This window comes from Seriola aureovittata, chromosome 13, assembly GCF_021018895.1.
Source record: "Seriola aureovittata isolate HTS-2021-v1 ecotype China chromosome 13, ASM2101889v1, whole genome shotgun sequence".
Classification (NCBI taxonomy): Eukaryota; Metazoa; Chordata; class Actinopteri; order Carangiformes; family Carangidae; genus Seriola; species Seriola aureovittata.
In genome coordinates this window covers 716476-735000 of record NC_079376.1, presented here as the reverse complement: position 1 = coordinate 735000, position 18525 = coordinate 716476, and the positions used below count along the sequence as shown (strand labels likewise).

The following is an 18525-nucleotide window of genomic DNA, read 5'->3' as shown; positions in this document are numbered from 1 at the left end:
ATGATGTCAGCCGTAATCCATTCTGACTCTCACATGAAGGCCGCCCAGCTCTCTGTCACACAGGTGGATGTTTTTCTTTAGTGAAACAAAGAGTTTCCTGTTAACCCTTCAGCTCCTGAAAGCATCATTAGTTACTACGTCTCAGCTACGATCCAGATTTATTATTTCCACTATTAGACTTCCAGGAACAACATCAGGTGGCAACCTTTTTTATTACACGCAATATAAAAGTCCACCTACCAGCTTGTTCCTGGGCTTTCTAACACACCTCATGGTCTTCACCAGTAGACAAAGTTTAGTATAAAAGCTCATGCTGCCTCAGCTGCTGTCAGTTCACCAGACATTTACTCTTACAGCTCCTCCAGTGTAAAGGTGTGTGTCCATGTGTAGTGTGATTATAGATCAGCTCTAGCTTCTATATTAATACTGTGAAAGTATCAAAGCCTCAGTCCACAGAGAAACGCACACAGCCTGTATTCAGAAACTGAGCCTTAAAACCAGCCGCCAGGACTTCTGGAACTTTGTGATGTCACAACAAAGCAGTCACCAAGCCCCACCCACCTGGACCCACCATCCAAACCTTGCAGGATTTGGTTTCTCTGAGTGTTTTTACCTGAAATCTGCTATATTTTTATTGGATCACTCAGAAAACAGTCAGCCAATCAGAAGAGAGGCTCAGAGCCTCCTCTCTTCTGATTGGCTGACTGACCTGTTGTTACTAGAGCTGCAGAGAGAAGAAACATGGAGCTTTAAATGGTCATAATGATGTTAACCCTTGATGAACTCCAGAGCCCTTGTAACCACTAGAGTCTGTATGTTTATGTTCAGTCTGGTTTTACTGGGTAAAAACAACCTCCTGTCTGTTAAATGAGCACCACAGGACCACAGGACTGTGTGCGACCTCTGACCTCTGACCTTATAATGGAAACATAAACGTCAAGCTCTCACTTTGTCAGAGCACTTGAACTGATATTTTAATGTAAGTGTTTTTCCAGGTTTTGCTGTGACTGTAAAGTGAGTGGGAGAGACACGTCGTACTTTACTGTCTGCTTCCACTTTCACTGAATTGCTCTAAAAGCCTTTAACGAATCCCGCTGACTTTCACAACCTATTTATGTGTGAAGTTAAAAAAAAACCGTAGAGCGGGAAACAGATGGATTGTGGGTCACTGGAGCCGCGGCGTCACGTTTCACTCTGTGATGTGGCATGAGCCGTTTGAAGAAGTCTGAGAGAATGATATAAAGCACATTATCAACCAGATTCAGGTGAGAGTTAAAGGAGCGACAGTCGCTGAGGTTTAGATCCTTTAAACTTTTTACATTTTCAGCCTCAAAAACCAGAACCTGACATTGACAGTGTGTAGATGTGAACAGATGTAAGTGCATCACTGTGTTTGTTTTATCAGAGAAGCAGGAGGAAGTAGAGCATTTGTTGGGGACTATTTTCAGTGGCGGATTAATCCACATGTGGTGTGTAGTGGTTTCTTCAGGCGACTTGTTTGTCATAATGAGACGATAAAATAATGTTTTTGCAATTGTGCGATAAACAGTTTTTTATTCTTTGACAGCTTGGACTGAACTGACACACACACACACACACACACACACACACACACACTTCACCCCACTGTCCCTCCGTCCCCGCCCCTCGAGGCCCCCACTTGTCCTCTGTCTCTTTGTCCTTTAGGCGTCTAATTGGGTGCCTGTTTAGAAAAGGAAAGGTGTTAAGTAGGGGGAATTCCCATAATGCTCTTTTGCTGGGAGAGGGGACAATGGGGACTAATTGGTTCCTATTAGCAGATGGGGGGGGGGCACTTAAGGCATATAGAGGGAAGAGAAGCATTATGGGTAGATGGTGTAAGTGTGTAGGAATGACTAAACAAGATGTGAGTGTTTTTGTATCGTACTGTTTTCTTGTGGGAATGACTGAAACAAGGTGTGTGTGTGTGTGTGTGTGTGTGTGTGTGTGTTTGTGAGAGAGAGAGTGTGTGTGTGTGTGTGTGTGTGTGTGTGTGTGTGTGTGTGTTGTGTGTTGTGTTAATCTGTCCCAGACACTGAGGCTCATTATTTCAAAACGAATGAAGAAAACAGTCTGAGTAGAAAGTGAAAAAAGTGGCTCCAGATAAAAAATGAAAATAAAGAAGTCCAGTGTTTTTCCTTGTTGACGACGTCTAAATGTTCGTCTGTGAATCAGAGCGAGCAGGATGACGAGGGAGGAGCGGGAGTCAGGATCCACCATGACACTGTGAACCACAGCTGATCGGAGCTCATGACTTTACATGAAGGTGGAGAAACACAGGCGAAATAAACGGGGCTCGAGGTGAAGCCGACAGTTAACCCAATGTCTCCGTGGCAACGTTATACATTTTGTTTGCTTTGGTTCACCCAAAGCATGATGGGAACTGCAGTGCTACAACTCAGAACATCTGAAGCTCAGGATGTCTCATCAACATGGTTCTCATGTTCTTGAAATGCTGACACTCTCCTCCATATGTATATAAACTGTATATATACTGTATGTATATATATATATATATATATGGAGTGTTTTGACGTATACGCAGGGGGCGGGGCTTGACTGATGATAGAGCAGGTTGGCTACAGATCCCTGGGTTGGCGGTTGGATTCTGAGGATCAGGAAGGGCACCTGGCACTGAACCAACGCCATATAAAATATGCTGATGTTGATCCACTGTGGCGACCCCTGGTGGTGGGGTGGGGATTTGCAATTTTCTTATTTTACGTCCAAGGTTGTGAAACATCAGAACTAGAACAACAAACACACAGATTGATGGCGTTTCTGAGTTGGTCCACACATCCAGAAAACAATAATCTAAGACTCAGTGGGTTAAAAGGTTATGAATCATTTTAGAAAACTGCAGCAGCGGATGGATGTTTTCTCCCTTCTCCTTTATTTCCTGGCCCTCTCCTTTATTTTACTGGTACCCAAAAAGTTTTCCTGCAAAACAAGACTTCCAGTCTTCAGAGGGATGTTGTGGGTCTTGTGTACAACCTTGCCTTGTGTACCTGGAGTCTATGTGAAGGACCCCTTGAGGTCTCTGGACCCCAGTTTGGGAATCCCTGGCCTTGAGGTTAGAGGACGAGGTTGTGAGCGGAGCATTTCTGTTTCCAAACCCTGAACAGCCGTCTCACTCCGAGACAGCTGCCGTCTCTGCTCTCGGTATGGTTGTACCGTTGGACAGACAGACAGACGAGACGAAAATACAACAAAGAAATGAAGAAGTAACCAGGAGACGGAAGAAGTAAATGAACGAAAGTGGAGACGTGGATGAAAAAGAAGGAGCGAAACGGTGCGAGAGGGAAGAAAGAAATGTCAGACGAGGAGAGAGAAGAGAGAGAGACGGAGGAGAGCATGCAAACGACAAAGTTTGTCTAGCTGTAGGCGGTATTAGCAGCAGCAGAGGGAATATGTGTGTGGGAGCAAATTGTCGACAGGAATTCATTAGGCTCGTTGTGCGATAACGAGTGCTTGTGGTTTTAATTGACTTAATCAACAAATAGAATTAATCAGAGATTTCTAATTAATGGTAATTGATTGAAATATCCACTGGGTCACCGCGCATGCTGCCAAAATTCTCCTTCCCTCTCTCTCTAACTGTCTCTTCTTTATTTCTGTCTCTCCTTACTTTACAGTTCGTCCTTGTCCTCCGTCCTTTCTCCGTCTTGCTGTTTCAAATCTCTCTCTCTCTCGTTTCTTTCTTTTACATTCTATTTCTTCTTTCCTTGTCTTGCTCACTCTCTTTCGCCATCTTTGTCTCTCTCCATTACTGTCTTTCTGAGCTTCCACTCTATATTTCTCCTGTCCTCCTTTCTTCTAACTGGTATCAGACTGTGTTAGATCAACAGACAGGGCTGCACTGGTGAGGCCATGTTGCGTCAGGTGTCAGGTAGTCGAGGTAGGAATTATAATCCTGTATAAATCCAGTTTGTTGTTGTTACAGATTCATGCTTCAAGATAGACATCAACATATTTCATCCAAACAAGAAACACATGATGATACATCAGGGTTAATGTGGGGTTCAGTATCTTGCCCAAGGTCTGGAGGAAATCGACCTTCCGATTAGTGGACGACCATCAACCACAAACATGCGTCCGACACAGCAGCAGCTACCCATGATATGAAGCTGAACCAGGGTCGACTTTGTAGCTGGATGACCTTGTGTGTTTTTGCCGGAGCCCCCACTGTGGAGACTCTGTGTGGAGCCTCAATGAAATGAATGAAGAGGGTGAATTTTATCACACGGCGCTGTCACCTGTTGGATTATGACACAGGACCCCGCTGTTCACATCCCGCCTCCTACCAACGGTCAGCGCTGGTTTCTCTCACCTTTAACCTTTCCTTCCTGAGCCTAAACTTCACCAAACCTTAATCAGAGGTGGCACAGGAGACGTGTGCAGTGTTTTGCATCGTACAAACAAACTGTTTGTGTTAGTATTAAGATTAGTAGGTGGTAGATATCATGGTTAAAACATTTTCTCTCTTTCTGTTCACATCTCACTTCCTCAGGGCATTTGTAAGTTTCTTTTCTCATAATTTTCGTTCCCTTCCATCCACAGTTGTCATGCAGGGTTCCCACGGGTCATTGAACCTTCTTAAAAAGTCTGAAATTAAAATTAAGTATAATAAAATGTCTTATTTACCGTAAATTTAAATTTGCAGATAGTGAGTTTAAAACTGGTAGAAAAAAAAACAAAGCCAAAAAGCCAATAATAATTGTGTCTCGGTTTCATGTCACTCATGTCACTCTGTTGTTGCTTTGCGGACACACTAGGGGGCGCTAACCTGATAGTTTGGCATTAAACTACGCTCTACAGGTCTGCAGGTGGATGGTCAGATCATTTTTAGTCAGCAGTGATATAAAGTCATAGTTATTTCTACCAACATGCAGAATCAGAGGTGTGGGTCTTTAATACTGCAGGTGTTTAGATCTGGATCTTCTACTCTGCTTCTCTTTGATAACATTGTTCACAGGAGAGAATAACCAAGAGTCTGAGTAAAAGAAATGATTTCGACATTGTTGGGTATTCATTTTAATTCATTGAGTTCTTAAAAAGCTTTTTCTTTTTGATGTTTAAAGTGGTGCAGGAACCCTGTCATGTCTTAGGCTGCGTATCAAACTTCAGTACTGGACGACAGCATCGAGTATCTCGTCAGATTCGTAGTCTAGTATCTAATATTTCTCATGTTCATTAATCAGATAATTTCGTGTTGAAATGTTGAAATGATGTTTCATCATCACTGAATGGTTTTGGTTTCAGGACCTGAACATCAAGTATTGACATTGACGTGAATATTAAAAAAGTGGCCCAGTCCTCATGAAAAACACTGACATATCAACCACGCTAACAACCTCCACTCTCCTCTATCTGCCTTTTCCTTCCTCCCTGCCTCCCTCCTCCCTCTCTCTCTCTCCATCGCTCCCTTCATCCCTCTCTTCACGGCAGGTCTCGGTAATTAGATTGTGGAGATGAGGAGGTGGAGGAGAGTTAAGAGGATTTTGTTTTTAGGAGAGGGAGATTTAAGAACGAGAGAGATAGAAGGGGGAGGGAGTGGGAGAGGGGTGAATGAGAGAGAGAGAGAGATCGAGCTTGAGAGAAAGAAAGAGAGGGTGAAGGGGGAATTAGAGAAAGAGGAGAGCAGATCCTCTTCGTTTTGTTTATCCTGATTCGGTCACCCTTCCTACAAGAGGGTGTTGAGAGAGAAAACAAATGAGGAGATAAAGACATCGCTTATTGTTTTTTAGTCTCTCCTGTCGGTCGACCTTGAACGTGAACGCAGACTGAAAAGTCGGAAACAACGTTACCTGCAGAGAGAAAGGAGGGTTCTCGTCATGGTTCTTGGAGTTTCATTGGTTCTTATTAAGCCTCTTTGTAACGACTCACACTACCGCTGGTTTGTTCCTCAGTGACTTCTACCGGCCGTTTTCCGCCGCTCACGATGGCGAACATCCGGCTAAGTGAGGTAGTCCAGGCGCCTTCGGTCCAGCCTTATCCTCCAGTTCGTCTAAGGGAGATCCCAGACATTCTCAGGCCGGATGGGATCTGTAATCCCACCAGTGTGTTCTTGGTCTGCGACGGGAGGAGGCTGCAATCAGGAGAAATCCTGATCAGATGCTGAAGGAGCTCACCTGGCTTCTTCCAACACTGGACGTCTGAGATCCTGTCTTTGTCTTGAAGAACGAGCCAAACTCTTTTTGTCGAGGAAGTTTCAGCGGTTTGTCTCCACGGTCTCTTTGGTTTGGTCTCCAACCAAGTTTATGTGTGAGGTTTGGAGTGTGCATTGATTAAACCAAGAGCTTCACTTAAGTACAGCTCCTTTTTCAGCTCGACTGTTGGTACAACTCTGGCATCAGGGTCGATGTCACACTCCATCTTACTCTCACCTATAAATAAGACCCTGAAATACTGAGACCTACACCCTGTTTGATTTGGTTTAAACAAACTGGTGCATTAACCCGTCTGGTTTGGTTGGTTTATGATGGAGGGAAAGTCGTTGTGGTCCAGAGGTGATGTACTGTGCAAAGGTTTCAGGCACTCTTGATTCTTATACATCGTGTAATCCCAGCAGGGAGGCATCTGATTGGTCCCAGGTTCATTCTGCAGACGCAGAGCCAGAGTCATGAAGAACCAGGAGTCCTGCAGCAGACGGTCCAGTCCCCCACAGATTCCTGATGTGTGGCAGGTTCTGCGAGATGCGGGAACAACCTAGGACGTGAAGAACTGTGCAGGTGTACTGAGGAGTGCTGGTGCTGGTTTAAAGGCAAAGGGGGGTCACAGCAAATACCGGTCTGATTTTCTGTTGACTCCTACTTTGTAAGAAGTAGATTTTCATGATTCATGAAAGCATCCTGACTTCCTGAAACTCTGCGACACCAGACGACAGAAACAGACCCATAAGAAGCGGTAAACTTGTGCGTTCTGGTCAGTAACCAGAATTTGATTTCCCCACCTCGGTCCATGTAGCCTGTTGATGCAGGATGACATCATCAAAACTGTCCAATCAATTAGCTTTCAGTCGATCATATGATTTCATGTTTACACTTTACTGCTCGTAAAAGGTTAGTGTGAGCATGAACCAGAACAGAAATAAAACGCAGCAATGCATCTTTGTGAAAGCTCAATCCCAACCTGGAGCGAGCACCATGACAGCACGACTTGAAGGTGATGACTCTTCAGCCCAGACACTGCAAACTGTTGCCGGAGGTCACACGTCAGAGAAGCACCACATCATCTGCAAAAAATCAGATTCAACCTTGGGACGGGTTCAGGATAGGCAGCATTAAACGTTTGTAGGAATCACAGTTGGGTCTTGACTCTGATTTCCTCTGGTTTCACATGTGAACAGCAGTTTCTCCTTTTGATCTTTTTCATTTCCTGTCTCTCCTTCATGTTGTCTCTGTCCCTTTTCTCTCATTCTTCCTCAGTGGTATTTCACAGTTTCTTTTTAAGTCACATTAATCATCTATCTCTCCTCTTTCTCTCTGCTCGCGGTCCCTCTGCTGTTCCTGTCTGTCGACCTATCTCACACTTGTTTTTGGCTTTTCTGTCATCCCTCCCTCTGTATTCTCCGTCTCTTTTTCTTTCTTTGCAGCCACTCCACGGCTTTCCATGTATTTTGGGAGGAAAGCTTTTTAGCAAATATTTGTCCGACTGTGTCTGTAGAGCCCTCTGAGTCAATATGGGCCCAGCCAGGCTCGACCGGCCAGAGAGAGAGCAAGAGAGAGAGGAGGGAAAGAAAGAGGGATCAGTGCATAAAAACCAGCAGTGCAGAAACAATAGAGACTTAGGATTCTCTGTTTCTCCTCTCTGGCTAAAAATAAACTCTCAGAGAAAAGACTTTTGCTATCTGAAGCAGCCCAAACTTCAATCATAACACTGATAATGATGATAAAGCTGATATTTATCATGTTTACACTGGTCCTATCCATCGAAGATTAGTTTTTAAAATGCTTTTAAACATTAGAACCACTTTAATCTTTTTTCTCATAGAGTTCTTGTAAACAAGCAAAGTTATGGAGAACAGAGACACTAATCATGTGTTTCCCTGAGGCCTTACACATGTTCTCCCTCAGTAAACGTGGATATTTCAGAACCTGGGTTGTGGACATTAGTGGCGTAAGTTGACATGTAAGTGGATTTTAAAGGGGTGTAGGTTTTCTCTCCTGCCGAACGTGGTTTCTTGCCGGGAGCAGGTGTTGGTGATAGTGGTGGGGATTGCTGCAAGACAAGAGGTTGTAACACGTCCTCTGAACAGCTACTTCTTCGGGGCAGACTGGGCGCTGCAGGGACTCGGTATCGGAAAGAGACGGTTCGGCCGGACTTTGGCTAGCTGGTTAGCATGTTAACTTCAGTAGAAAAATAGAAGAGGTAGATATGAAAGCAAAACAAGTGTTAACACTGGTGTTTGTGAGTGAGTAAAGGAATGAAGTTTAATGCAGAACTCACAACGTTTTTTCTAGACTGGTAATTAAACAGCTGTTAACGCTAACGTTAGCTATGTAGCAATAGCAGATACTTACATGTAGTACAGTTGAAGAAATGTGTTTGTTAATTGATTGTAATAGTAGTTGTTATTTATATAAATTGACTAATAACAACCAGCACAGCTGTTTAATCTTGGCCACACTTATTCTTGTGTTGCCATGTTTCTGGCTCCAGCATAGAAAGATGATGACATCATTTTCAATACGGAATCCCAAATCTCTGGTTGGCTGATTCTTTCCCCTTTTGTAAGTTATTTTATGGGCATTTTTGCCTTTATTGTGATAGTCACAGTGAGAGAGAGAGAGAGAGAGAGACAGGAAAGTCAGGGAGAGAGAGAGGGTATGACATGCAGCAAAGGGCCACGGGTTGGACTCGAACCGGAACCCATGGACGCTGCAGTTAGGATTAAGCCTATGTGGTACACATGGCCCCACGCTGATTATTTCTCCAACCAGTGGAAACAGCCGTTATCGATACATGTCACCAGACATGTTTGAATCAGCAGCAGCTTCAGTCCTCCGTCTGCGTCTGCACCAGATGCTTTCAAACACAGACCTGCTGTGTGTTTTTACAACGCTCGACACAAACATAGTGACTTGACTAAAACGACACACATGAAGTGAATCAGACACACGTGAGGCAGACAAATGAAGCATGAACGTTAAATCCCCATCACTTGTTGCCACATTTGTTCACTGGGACGTTACCAAGGTGATGTGAGGAACCTTTTCAGGTCGACAGCTCGTATTTATAATAAAACTGATCAGACACTCTGTCGTTGACCCAGACTTTTCAGAGCAGATTTCAGAGTTATGACCGTCGTCCTTTGACTCTAACATGCTGAATTATTGTTGCGGCTTCAATCTAGTTAAATTCATCTTCCTGTGCTTCCTCCACGCCGTCTGCTGCAGTTATTTGGCGTAGAGAGAGTATCACTCAGTCATTTTGTTGTTGTTTAGAGCCTCCTCCTTCAATGTAATACACACCTCCTGTTTGGAATAAATTTATCTGCAACCACACACACATACACACATACACACACACACACACACACACACACATACACACACCGGGCTTGTCCTCTTGATCCTGTCTGCTGTATTCTGCATCCCCATCTCCTGTTTAGACAACAAGGCGAGCCACAAATATGCTAAACTGAAGAGAACGAGAAAGAGGAGATGAAAGACAGAAGAAGAGTTGAGTGTGTGTGAGGAAGAGGCAGAGAGAGAGAGAGAGAGAGAGAGTGTGTGTGCATGCAAGAGAGAGAGAGAGAGAGAATCCCATTTCATTGTAATAGTGTTTAATATTTATTGGAAAAATGTAAAGAAAATGTAAAGGAAGTGCTTTTCAGCGAGCAGGCGGGATTAGCATAAACAGTTTGGGGCTTGGACGTGTTTGGTCCCTGCTGCAGAAGAGTAAGGCTGTCCCCTCTATTCTCTGTGGCGCGCACACACACACACACACACACACACACAGAAATACATGCATATGTTTGCGCTCACACACACCCACTCCTCCTACACACACTTGTGCACATGCATGCATATGTAAACATTCAAACATGCAAACACACACACACTCGCTGACCTTTGCGTGTGGAAACTCATCAGCATATAGTGATTTATAATAGACGCTGCCAATCCTTGTGTTTCTGTGTTTTTTTTCTTTCTTTTTTTGCATTTATTAGACAGCAGCAGAGAGGGAAGCAGAGGGGGAATACTGGCTGTTGTCATTTATTTTATGCACTGTTACTGCTGATGAAGCTCTGTGTGCTGAATTTGACTTAATGCTAATAAACTGCGCTGAATGACATGAATTTAATAAATAAAAACACTTGTTTGTTCTCGTTTGTTTTACTTTTGTTTAAAAGATAATTCTGGTTTATTACGACCTGAGTCTCGCTCATATAATTTCCATCAGTAGTAATGAAAGACATCAGGACACCAGAGTCCAGCAGGTGGAAACACAGACGATCAGACGGGTCGTCAACATCCAGACGATCAAACACTGGTCTGGCACCAGGTCGTTGTGATGGGTTTTACGTTGTAGGAGAGAGAGAACAGCTGATTCAGTTTTCTGTTTCTTTAGTTATTCCTGTTTCTTATTCCTGTTTTGTAACGTTTCTTGAAACTGAAGGTCGGTGGACTGTGAAAACACCGGGGACAACAGTCCAGAACTTTACCATCCAACACTTTACCAACCAGAGTCTCTGACCTGAATGGTTCCCAGACTGGAAACTGTTCAAACAATGGAACCACCATATGAAAACACTCGGAAACAGACTCATTGTGAGTCAATAACCCGAATCAACAAGGAAGCAGCCAGGTGTATGGAGCGAGATCTGAGAGGTAGATACCAAGATATAAGTGCTTCCTGCCTGAGCGTCTGACGTCTCATGTTTCTGACCAATCAGACTCACCGACGTCGTTAGATGTTATTATTTGGTTGAATGAAGGTTGTGACGTTTGTTTCAACGTCTCCCAAACGTCTCATGCCGTCGTCCTCACGACATATAAACTTTGACACTGTAATCGTGAGCAAAACCGTTACACGCTAAACGTTACGGTCGCAGTTAGCTTCCTGGCGTTTCATTGACATCCGGCGCATGTTGTTACCAGATGCCAGTACACTATCGTTGAATACGTGTCATCATCGCTGATGGGAATTATATTGATACTTTATCAACATAAAACAATCTGCAATTATTACAAAGCTTTGTTATTCAGTTACTGTTTTACCTGTTACACTTTGTTGCTGACCGTCTGTCTCTCTCTCTCTTTCTCCACCTCCACCATCACCCCTCCACCCCCCCCAAACAGGCTCTGTGTTCGGAGGTGCGAGCCCGACGCCGAGGAGTCGCCTCTGTTCTGAAACTCTGCCAGAAGCTGCTGCAGCAGAGCCAGGTGGGTAAAACAAACACAGATCAACTTCATCACTTTATCAATGAGGTGTGACTTCACCCAGACTTGATCCCCCTCCCATAACATAGGCTAACATAACATAGGGATAGGATAACACAGGCAAACTACCTTGCTATCGGAAATGAATTGATGGTATTATGTTATATATATATATATTATTTGTTTTTGAGTGATGAATTATATTGAAGTTCATTCTTGAAATTAGGAATTTAATCATATGATTAGTATGATAATTGCCATTGTAATTCTAATAAAACTGTCTCTCAAATCCCCACCTCTGGGACAGTCGGGCCCCATGGCGGAGGTGGGCCCAGAGGCGGAGCAGCACCGGGAGGCCCTGCAGCTGCTGTCAATCAACCTGGAGAGGAGGTGGGAGGCAATCGTGATGCAGGCGCTGCAGTGGCAGAACCGACTGAAGAGAGAGCTGGGAGAGCAGCAGGTTAGAGCGAGCTGACATTTACGCTTTGCATCCTTCACTCGACACTGCAGGCAATCAGCTGACGCACTGTTACACTCACTGAGCATGTCAGAGTTTGATTTGATGCTAAAATCCGCCGTGAAAGACAGATGGTGCTGTAATTGAAGCTGCAGTGTTTTTCTAGCCGTGGAACAATCTTTACAACCTGAGACGCTGTCACAATGTTTTCTGAAATAAGCATCAACTCTGGAACAAAACAAACTCACTTCTTCTTCTTTTTTTTTATATAAAGTCAATTTTCATCATGAGAAGATTACTTTCCTAAAAACGTACAATATCTCACGTCAACACAAGTCGGTCCGGCTGCTACTGAGCAACAAAAAGCAGAAAATGAAACGATGAAATTAGAAGAAGTCTCAGTGAAGTCCGACATGCACTGAAGAGGGAACATATGGGGGGGGGGGGGGGGGGGGGCAGTGAAAAAGAAGCTGGACTCTGATGGGTTTCCTGGATTCACTCTGCTTGTTGTTCTTCCCCTCGAACAGTTTTAACAGACCATATTCACATAGCGGCCATCTTCCTCTGACGTGTCGTGACTCATATAAACGTCGAGAATCTGACGAACCGTTGAAGGTCTCGATCAGCAGCTGAACAGACGACGGATTCCCTGTGTGACTGTGATGTCACCCGCTTCCCGCCTCCGTCGTCTAACGTGACCTCGCATCATGAACCCTCAGAAACAAGTAGAACGGCGCTCGTTGCTCCGCTCTCACATGACTGTAACATCAGTTCATGTTTAACGTTTGCACGAGCTGGTGGATTCATTCGTCACCTGACAGCTTCAGGAGCGTTAACGCTGACATTTATGAAAGTGATTTCCAGTGTGAGCTGCTCTTACCTTCAACATCCTCTTTTTTTTTAATGCTTTTGTGGATCCTCATAAATTCATCTGCACATTGATCAGTTTGGTCGAATGACGTCGTCGTTCTCCCTCAGGAATTACTCAGAGACAGTGATTTCAGAGGGAAATGGCCGCCGTGTGAATATGGTCTACTGCTAAGTGTCTCATCGTGTTCCTCTGACCTGTGGAGTTCCTCAAGGATCAATTCACAGGCCTTTTTTTTTCTTAAGTCACACAAAGACGTGTCTTCTCCCTCAACATACTGTGACTGTCAGTATTCAGAAAGTCTGAAAACAGTGAAAAGAAAAAGAAGGTTTATCCTCCGGGGATTCTGCTCAGTACCTTTAATTTTTTGTGCCTTTTACTTTTTTAACGTTCTTGTATTAACGGGGAAGTTTTAGCTCCAGAGCAAAGGTCAGTGTTATCTGCATTAATAGCGATCTGGCCCCCAGCTGCCGGTTGTTGTTGGCGATGGCTGGTACAGTGGACTGATGTCTGTCATCAGCGTCCTCACACAGCTGAAGCGTCTGCATCTTCTCTTTGTAAAGAGAAGTTGAAGCTTCATGTGACGACTTCATTCTACTGAGTGGATCGGCCTGTTGATGAAACTCATCTGTTCGTTCTCCAGTGACAGCAGTGTCACTGAAACGATGTTTCCTCTGCCGCCGCCTCCACCAACAAAAGAAACTCAGCAAATGAGATTTCAACACTTTGACGCCACGTCAGAACACGTTTGCGTCGTCTCAGGCTCCGCCTCTCAGGTACAGTTGTTGCAGGATGACAGCTCAGCACACGTGCAGCTCGCCCCAGTGCTGCAGGTGTTCAGAGAAATATCGCTCATGAGGGAGGTGTCCGGGGGCAAACGAAGCAGAAGGAGAGAGAGAGAGATAGAGACAGAGACGGGGGGGGGGGGGGGGGGGGGGGGGGGGAGCTGAGTGCTTTTATTCAGCTGATGTAAGGTGAAGGCAGAGCTGCAGCAGAACGGAACCGTTATGGATTTCTAATAGTGATGAATATGGTTCTATAGAGACACAGGGACGGCTGCATTTGGATACAAGGTGAAGGGTTTCACAAACACACACACACACACACACACACACACACACACACACACACACACACACGTAAGGCATAAAATGCTGTTATGGCTCCAGCAGACAGGAACACACATGTAGATACACAAACACACACAGTGACACTGATGTAAATACAAACATTGTCATGTGCATGTGAGAACATGAACTGATGGATAGTGATATGATAAGAGCTGGGGGGGATATTTTTTAATGAACAGTCACTGATTGTTTACAAGGTGATGCTTTATTTTATGGGTCCATATACTGTATATATACACTCACCAGATAAATATATATATACATATGTGTATATACATATATATATACATATACATATACATGTATATGTATATATATATATATATATATGTATATGTATATGTGTATATATATATATATATATACATATGTGTATATACATATATATATATATATATATACATATACATGTATATGTATATATATATATATATATATATATATATATGTATATGTATATGTGTATATATATCCTACATAATGGTCCAAACAACAGCCTCTGAGCCTTGTCTCTATTTCCCTTCTAATAGTAAAAATCCCAAAATACATTTTTCTTTACAGGAAACATAGTGAATCAATAGAGAAAGAAAGTTATTATATGTAATTTTTCCTCATTAAAAATGACTAGACCAGTGGTTCCCAACCTGTGGGCCGGGGGCCACTGGAGGACCACAAAGGCATCGCAGCTGGGCCGACAAAAGTGAAAAGATGTGATTGTAAAAATAAATAAATAAAAACATAAATAATATTTTAAATGTTTGAAAATGAAATTATCTTTAATTTGGCCGGACCACGTCGTGTCCTTGTTGCTCTCTCAGTCTAACAGATCACATCCACAGCAAAACACCCCCCCCCCACACACATGTCTCTCCTGCTTTCAGTTCTGTATTGTTCAAATAAAACTAACTCTGAGAATGTGTATATGTTGTTGAGGTGTGTGTGTGTGTGTGTGTGTGTGTGTGTGTGTGTGTGTGTGTGTGTGTGTGTGTGTGTGTGTGTGTGTGTGTGTGTGTGTGTGTGTGTGTGTGTGTGTGTGTGTGTGTGTGTGTTGTACATGGCCAAACTGAATTGAATCAACAGTCTGATGGCTCATTTATGAATTAGTAGAAATCATCCAAACTCTGCTGTTAGAGGAGGAACTCCCTCTCCGTCTCCCTCTCCTCTCCTCCCTCTCTCCCACATTTACACACACACACACACACACACACACACACCACACACACACACACACACACATTGTAGTGGAGGAGAAGACAAATAACAGGGGCCAGACACTCTGACCTCGCTGCCTGGCTGGAGAGTAATTTCACTTCTACTGGAGATGGGAGAGGAATAAAGAGAGAGAGAGAGAGAGAGAGAGAGAGAGGGAACCAGGGAGAAGGGGGAGGGATGTAGAGAAAGAACCAGAGAGGCATATATCTGGGTGGTTTAGCTTATAAAAAAACACTTCTGCTGAGTGATAAAACGATTGTCCTCTCCTGGTTTGTGTGTGTGTGTGTGTGTGTGTGTGTGTGTGTGTGTGTGTGTGAGAGAGTTTGTGTGTGTGTGTGTGAGAGAGTGTCCTTGCTTGGGTGCAGCTGCCTGATGTTTGTGTGTAATGGTTTGTTTCTGCAGGTGAAAGCAACTAATGTGTGTGTTACTGTGCAAATGCGTATGTGTGTATAATGAGCATTTGTGTGTGTGTGTGTGTGTGTGTGTGTGTGTGTGATGTCTACATACTAAAACTCAGACCAGTGTGATTAAAACTGAAGCAATTTGTCGATTAATCAATTAGTTGTTTGTCACAAAATTAATTGACTTTGAGTCACTGATCACAGAAACTTTCTCTGGTTCCTGTTTAATATGTTTTTAATATAAAGTCCTCAGGTTTGAAACACTTTGTATAGAGTAAGATAAGAAGATGGTTAGCTTAGCTTAGCATAAAGACCTTAGCCTAACAGCTAACCGTCTTCTGGTTTTAGCCTTGTATTTAACACAGAGAGTGAAAGACTTTTGTCTCAGCCTCGGTGAGAAAGTTCATTCCTTTAAACTTCCTCTTTTGTTTTTGTGCATTTTGATTAAAACTCAAAATTAAAAAGATATTTAGTTTTACATTTTTATATTTATGAGTTTCTTCCAATAAAAAAAAAAAATCCCTTCACAGTCTTGAAATGGTTTGGATGTGACTCTACACCTTCACCTCATTAGACAACACTCTGCTAGCTTTCTGTTTTGCTAGCTACCTGTATGCTACACAGTTTAATATAGCAGTAAATCATTTGTTCAAACTGGAAACCGACTCCAAACAAGAAGAAGAAGAAGAAGAGACTTGTACAGGATGATGTATCACAATGATAATGACTTAACACTAATTGATAACATGCGTGTTCAGCTTGACATCCAACAGCTAAGAATGTGATGCTAACGTTAGCTAAACTCCTGATCCTGGTCGTGATCGCCAGCTCTTACTTAGCTACTTTAGCTAACTTAGCTATCAAATACAGATAATGAGCTCTGGCTGACCTCTGCTCTGAGGCCCCTGGTTTCACCTCAGCACAAAGACCATCACAGGTGTGATGTGGCGAAGCGGTAAGGACAGCACCACCCTGCGAGGCTGCCTGTCCAAGGTGGAAATCCTCAGCCATGGCGTTGACTGCTTATTCCGCTCATGCTACACCTTGTATCATATGTAAAACACCACATGGACACGAGTTTGATTGGACGGGGTCTTTAGGATTCATCCTCTGAGAATCACAAACATCCACAACAGATTTAATGGCCGTTTGGGAAGCAGTTGATCAGTGAACGGACGGATAGATCAGCATCAAACACATGAGGTCGTGCCTGTTAAATGATCAAATATCTGGTATGAGAACCCTGAGGGTGACCTCTGCGGCTGCAGCAGCCCCACCATGCAGTCACGGTTTGCTTTGAACCTGTGATTTTGTATCAGAGGCGTTGTTATGGTACGAGACACATTTTCTCCTCTTCTTATTCCAGGAAGAGTTGGTGTGTATGTGCCGCTGTTCGCAGAGCAGATGAAGGATCCTGTTTTATCTTTGATTTGATGTAAATGAGTCTAAATTAAAGCTGCAGGGTGTTATGGGGATGAGGTTTCACAAAGTATACCTGTAAGTCGAATGTAATATATGGAAATTATATTTTAGAACACTTTCCTCATGATTATGAAATATATTTTAGAGAGGAGTTATGAGCAACATATGGAGGTTTTCATTCACCGTTTGCAATTACATTCAAAGCAGCCTGTCTGCTCCTCCACTCTGCATGGAGAGGTGATTTATCTGCGCGCTCCTATTCATTTTGAATCAGACCGGTGATGCCGGTGCTCCCTCAGCACTTTGACAACTGGTACAGCAGAGAGCCAGCAGAGACTCCAGCAGCAGCAGAAGCTCCAGGAGGAGCACAGGCACATGAATAATCACCCAGATGCTGCTAGATAGCCGCGCTCTCCTTGGGCCTTCAGATGCTATGCTAACAAATGGGAGCAGTCAAACCAGAGCTAATGGGAAAAAAAAGTTTCCCTTTTCCACCCCCAAAAAACACTGCACAGGTCCCCCCCTGTGCACACACACACACACACACACACACACATTGTCACAAGCTGCGATTAAAGCGGGAACTACAGTGAGGAGGAGCCGCTGTAAACACCACAGTCTGATAAAGTTCATGTGAAGATGCTCACAGTCTGATCACAGTAAAAAAAAAACTGACCAGGTGACTTTGACCTGTTGACTGTATAAATCAGCAGGTTGACATGAAACGTTCTGATCTCCTTCCTGGTTCCCAGACGATCAACATTATTGATTTTAAACGAGGGCGTAGGTTTGGTATCAGCATTGGTCGGGATGCAACAAACCGGCCAATCAAAGAGACTTAAAGATCTGACTTTATTTCATTAGTTAGTTAATAGTAATTTACAGTTAATAGCATTTATTTAATCAACATCATTTTAAAACCTAAAACCCTGAAGATGCACCTGTTTCCTCATCATCTGCTCTACTTCCTACTAAATAATTCATTCATGACATTTTCATGGGATTCATGGGAAAGAAATTCAACTCATACTTTGATATATCCACCATTTTGTTTACTCATGCTAGCAACCTGATGGTTAATGCTAGCTAGCATGGTTAAATAACATCAGTTGACAGTTTTCCACGGTGGAAAGGCTGATGACATTAGTTACCATGACATGAGCATTCGGATAGCCTCCCCCCTTTCAGCCAATCAAATGCTAGCATTCCTAAATTGGTTGTCTTGGAGACGTAGCCTCTTGGAAAGCACATCAGAATAATCTAATATGACTTCACTCCGAACATAGCATGAACGAGTTCACTTAGACATTGGTGGGAACAATTCTGTATTCCCAAAGTATTGGTGTCCCTACTGTCCATATGCAAACCTACGCCCATGATTTAGAGACCGGGACCTTTTTGTCTAGAGCAGTGTTTCTCAAACTTTTTCACACCAAGGACTTAACCATTAAAATAAAGCTCACAGATCACCTGACTCCCCAGATAGTTCAGTAGTGTTGTGGTGATGTTTTAACTGTCAAATACCTGTATCAAGTTGTTGCACCTGTTCTGTCCGTTGTCCCAAGGAATGCAACCTGTTAGCTTCATCCACATTTCCGTACAACTGTCACACCGATCATTTCTGATGTAA

At 43.4% G+C, this 18525-nt stretch overlaps 1 protein-coding gene across 1 annotated transcript in view; it reads left to right on the top strand.

Moving 5' to 3' along the window:
• akap6 (A kinase (PRKA) anchor protein 6) overlaps positions 1-18525 on the top strand; it is a 188931-nt gene that overhangs the window by 155164 nt on the left and 15242 nt on the right. The window contains exons 18-19 of the mRNA XM_056392722.1: positions 11325-11408; positions 11713-11865. Coding sequence (XP_056248697.1) covers positions 11325-11408; positions 11713-11865 — 237 coding nt within the window. The remainder of the gene's footprint in view (positions 1-11324; positions 11409-11712; positions 11866-18525) is intronic.